This window comes from Protopterus annectens, chromosome 7.part0 (genome assembly GCF_019279795.1).
Source record: "Protopterus annectens isolate FY-2018-M chromosome 7.part0, PAN1.0, whole genome shotgun sequence".
Lineage (NCBI taxonomy): Eukaryota > Metazoa > Chordata > Ceratodontiformes > Protopteridae > Protopterus > Protopterus annectens.
Window position 1 is genome coordinate 817300166 of NC_056739.1, and position 4631 is coordinate 817304796.

Consider the following 4631-nt stretch of genomic DNA (forward strand, 5'->3'; position numbering starts at 1 on the left):
CTTGGGGAAATAACATCTCAGGCCGAGTCATAAGACAACTACTCCCCCCCACAAAAAAAAAAAAAAAAAGAAGGGACGTTGCACAATCAGTGTAGCACTCCTCTTTACAGAATGTCTAGCCTTTGGGGAAATAACATCTCAGGCTGAGTCATAAGACAACTACTCCCCCCCACAAAAAAAAAAAAAAAAAAAGAAGGGACGTTGCACAATCAGTGTAGCACTCCTCTTTACAGAATGTCTAGCCCTTGGGGGAATAACATCTCAGGCTGAGTCATAAGACAACTACTCCCCCCCCCCAAAAAAAAAAGAAGGGACGTTGCACAATCAGTGCTGGAAATAAAAGGGCGGATGACTGCAAAAGCAATGAAGGATTTTCAGGGGCAGACAGCAAATATGCAAAATATATGAATATATCTAAAACAAGAAAAGAGAGCAACTTCATTTATTTAAAGATCCGATGGTCAGATTAAGTGTACTGGTTTAATAACTGATGATGATCTCACACACACAAACATACAACCTGACAAGAAGGGCAAGAAATATGTAATAAAGTTAAGCTAAGTCAACCAACAACAATAACAGCAGTCGAATAAAGACAGAAGTTTCTGGTATGATACTTATCAGTTGTGCTTGGTCTTTGCCAGGAATCTTTCAAGAATGTAAGCTAATAATACTGAAAACTCAATATTTTTGTTCCACTGGTGATTTAGCTAGGAAAAATTAAACGGTGATTACACATAATATCCAAATGTCTTATGACTCTACATACAGACTTTATTTGTATTCACACTTGTGCATTTTTTCACTCAGATCAAGTTTATGACAAATCTTTCTAATAAAGTCAAGTAGGTTGATTATGGCAATTCAGTTATGGGTACAGCCAAGCAGTTCAACTACATCCCTCTGTCAGACAGTGGAATTTCTCTTTTGTTGTATTTGCACCCAATTCCACAGAATTAAAAGTCTACTGCTGAATGTTCTGGAAGAAAGGGACACAGATATGGGCTCCATCTGTTAGGCAAGTGGAACTCCTGTAGACTTTCTCCTCACCTACAACTTCATTAAAGATGTTCAGCATGTAAACAATGCTTTGTGGTAACACAAAAAGGCATGTAGCTTAACAGACAGAGTCCAGCCCCAAGTATGGATTCCCATTTTCCAGAGTCTGAAGCAATGAATCAGAAACCTGATTTCTCTTTGGCACTAAATGAGCAAATTATCCTCTTCGAGATGCGGCAGTGCAGGGAAACATCAAGTTTTAGCTCAATGTACTCATCTGTCAGCCAGAAAATTCTGTAATTCTTATCTTTACTTTTTTTTTTTCGGGGGGGGGGGTGCAGTAGTCAAACTTGTTACCAGCTGGAAAGAGTGGATTTGCTTGTATTTGTGAAAATATATTCATGCATCCATAACAGTGCTTCCAGAAAATGCTCATTGTCCGATATCCACTGAGTCCACATCTGTTTTTGAAGTCTGTTTCTGGCTGCTGACAAGGAAATGGCAGCTCTCCAGCACATACTGACACTTAGTCTACAATCTTCTGTTCAGTTAGTTCAGATGGTAGAGGGAGAACCTGCAGTGGGATGAAGGAGTACATAAGCCCCTAATCCATCAGATGATGGCACCATTAGAACTCCTACTAGACTGTGAATTTCCTTTGTGCTGATCCACATAAGTCTGTGAGGGCTTGCACAGTTGTGGCCACCTTCAGAAGGCTTTCATCATCCAGAATGTGCTGAGACTGGCAAAGCTTTTCCTAGGCAAAAACAGAAGTCACAATGAGATCATGCAAGTAGAGCAGTGGAGACTTAAGCATTTTTTTGGCTAATGGCAGGTGCAATATCCAATAGTCATGTGAGCTAGGTAACAGTGAACAGAACATGCAAGGTAAGCAGAACAAGAGGATTGCAGGCACTGAGATCCGACGCACACACAACTAGAGAGTATATCCCATGGAATACTGTTAACATAAATAGAACAAATAGAGAAATAACTAGGGGTCACATGAAATTCCCAATGGCTAGGATTCTTGGAAAAGGAGACAAGGAACCAGACATCACATTTCTTGTTGACACAGATTGATATTTTTCTCCTTCCCCTACACTGGCCACAAGTAGCTTGATATACCCACTCACTGCCCCACTGCAGAATAAGAGCTGAACATTATGGTTCAGGCCACTATTATAGTGTGTGTATTTACACACTTCTCTCACAGAAATCTGTCAAAACTACCCCTCAATGCTTTATGGATGCAGTGCTCCCCATCTTCCGATGGGTGGCCACCTAGCAGCACAACATCATTGATCCTCCATGCTCAAGACAAGCTGGCCAGTAGTTACTTCCTCCCACCAGTTATGTGGCACGAATCACTAATATAACTCACATTAATAGTGCTACAGAATGGATCACTGCCACCATTCTAGTGACCCAACAACCATGAGAAACCATACTGAACAAATTTCCTTCACTTGTAGTGTTTTTATGGTATGAAAGTGATTATATTTTATAACCACCTTCACTGCAGAGCTGAGTGGTAATCAGTCTCAATCAGAAGCATCTTTAAAATCTTAGTCTGCACTTAGCATGCCGTTCACCGCTTAGGTCGGAGAGACTGTACCGAAGTTAGACACCACAGCTCATCAGAGCAGGGCTACTGGTGGTTCCATGAACCTGAATGGAGACATATGCACTGGTCCTGATGAAGTAGCTACAGTCCCTGGTTTAGATGACTGATTCCCATGATTACTTTTTTTTTAGGTCTTTTAAGTTCCATCTTTACAAGAGTGGCTATCTGGAGTATAGCATAGACAAACCAACTGCTTCGAGATTTCTTAAATTTTCAGTTAAATATTATTTGCCTGTATGATTTAACTGGAGCTTTTTTTGTTTGTTTCTTTGCCTCCACTGTCTGCCAATCATTAGACCCTTCCAACACCTGAGCTCATTCAGTTCCCATCCCCGGGAGACACAGTGTGTGGGGGGGTGCTATCCTGTAGGCAGCCATCAAGGGTGGTTCAAGAGGTTTTCGTTTTGCCTAATCTCCTTGCAGTAACTCCCCACAACAGCCCATAGGTCAAACATGCAATGGACGTTAGTACTGTACCACCCATCACTTCCTCAACATGCTGACCCCCCCAGGATGGACACAATCACTCTCCCTGGCTGTGCCATCAAGTGCCCAAGCCGCTGTCTGAATCTAGATCATTTGGGCTACAGGCAATGCTTTATCCCTTCACACCAGTAAGGCAACATTAATTGGAGTTGCTGCCTTTTAGGAGTTGCTGCAGTTTCAACTTTTTTTAGGTCAAATATGTTTAACTAATTTAGTTAATTAATAAATAAATGAGTATGTAGTGGAAACATTTACTATGTCATCCACTGCCTTGTCAGTTCATCCAAATGCACTCCTAAGAATTTATTTTATTTATAGGATCTTTATGGCTACATGCACCGACGAGAAAAGAAACTAATAAAGACCTAAAGACCTCCATCAACATTAATGAATTCAAAGGCAAATCAATATGCATTCCAAAAAAAGACAAACAGTGATAAATGAAATGCATGATGGAAAATATATGTTGCTTTAGTATAAGTTTAGTTTGACAATCCATAACAATGAAAACAGTCATTTGTGTACTAACAAGCTATACATGCATGGACTAGGACTTCAGACAAGGCATAATAACATCAGTAACACATGCTACATAGTGGAATTCTACCAGTGAGGATTCTGAATGCCACTGTCAAGCCTTGGTTTGTCCAATACAAGGTATCACACATTACCTGCGTTTTCCAGTTTCGTCATTAAGTGATAGCGAATGAAGCAGTGATGCATGCAAGCCACTCCGTTACAGAGCAGGTGTGTAAAAATGAAAGCACAAAAACTGTCGGATTTTCTTCATTCCTTTTCAAATAGAAAAGTGGGATGACAATCCACATAATACAACTAGGGTGGAACCGGATGTAGGAGAAGTGGAGGAGCTGTAAATGAGTGAATCGTTAACCTTTAACCTCAAATTATGATTTCATATTGTCATGCACTTGATGAACCTGGCTGAAGAGGACTAATTGATTTCATATACGGACAGTGGATGACTTTACAGCCAGATAGAAAAATGGTGACTAGAATGATGACAGTATCCATTTAAATCCAGACATCCCAGTAATGGACCCAATCTGATTTTCAAATTCAAGGATTTGTACCATTTACCTTGCAAAATATAAATATATGCATATATATATATATATATATATATATATATATATATATATATATATATATATTCTTTTTACTACAGATATTTTAAATGTAATGCATGTTGCATTAATTAAAGTAGATAACTAACAGAAAATATATAATTTATCTAGTCAGTCCTGTTCTGGCTGATAGATTAATTGACATTTTCTCCTGGAATTATAATTCAGGCTTTTCACTAGCACTCTCGTTTATAAATTTTAGCCACCGATAATTTGTAAATAACGGAACTGAAAACCAAATATATAAAAAAGAAAAATGGGTTCCTACTAGTTAACTCCACTGCCTTCAGTTTTTGTTTCTTAAACCACACAAACAATATGAGTCAATCTTTAAAAGTGCAGCAGTTCTAGTCTAGTGCAGGTGGATTAGATGG

At 39.1% G+C, this 4631-nt stretch overlaps 1 protein-coding gene across 1 annotated transcript in view; it reads right to left on the reverse strand.

Annotated features, from left to right (window-relative positions):
* Window positions 1-461: 461 nt before the first annotated feature.
* LRCH4 (leucine rich repeats and calponin homology domain containing 4) overlaps window positions 462-4631 on the reverse strand; it is a 1419989-nt gene continuing 1415819 nt past the window's right edge. The window contains exon 19 of the mRNA XM_044077349.1: window positions 462-1756. Within this exon, the coding sequence (XP_043933284.1) occupies window positions 1640-1756 (117 nt within the window). The 3' untranslated portion in view covers window positions 462-1639. The remainder of the gene's footprint in view (window positions 1757-4631) is intronic.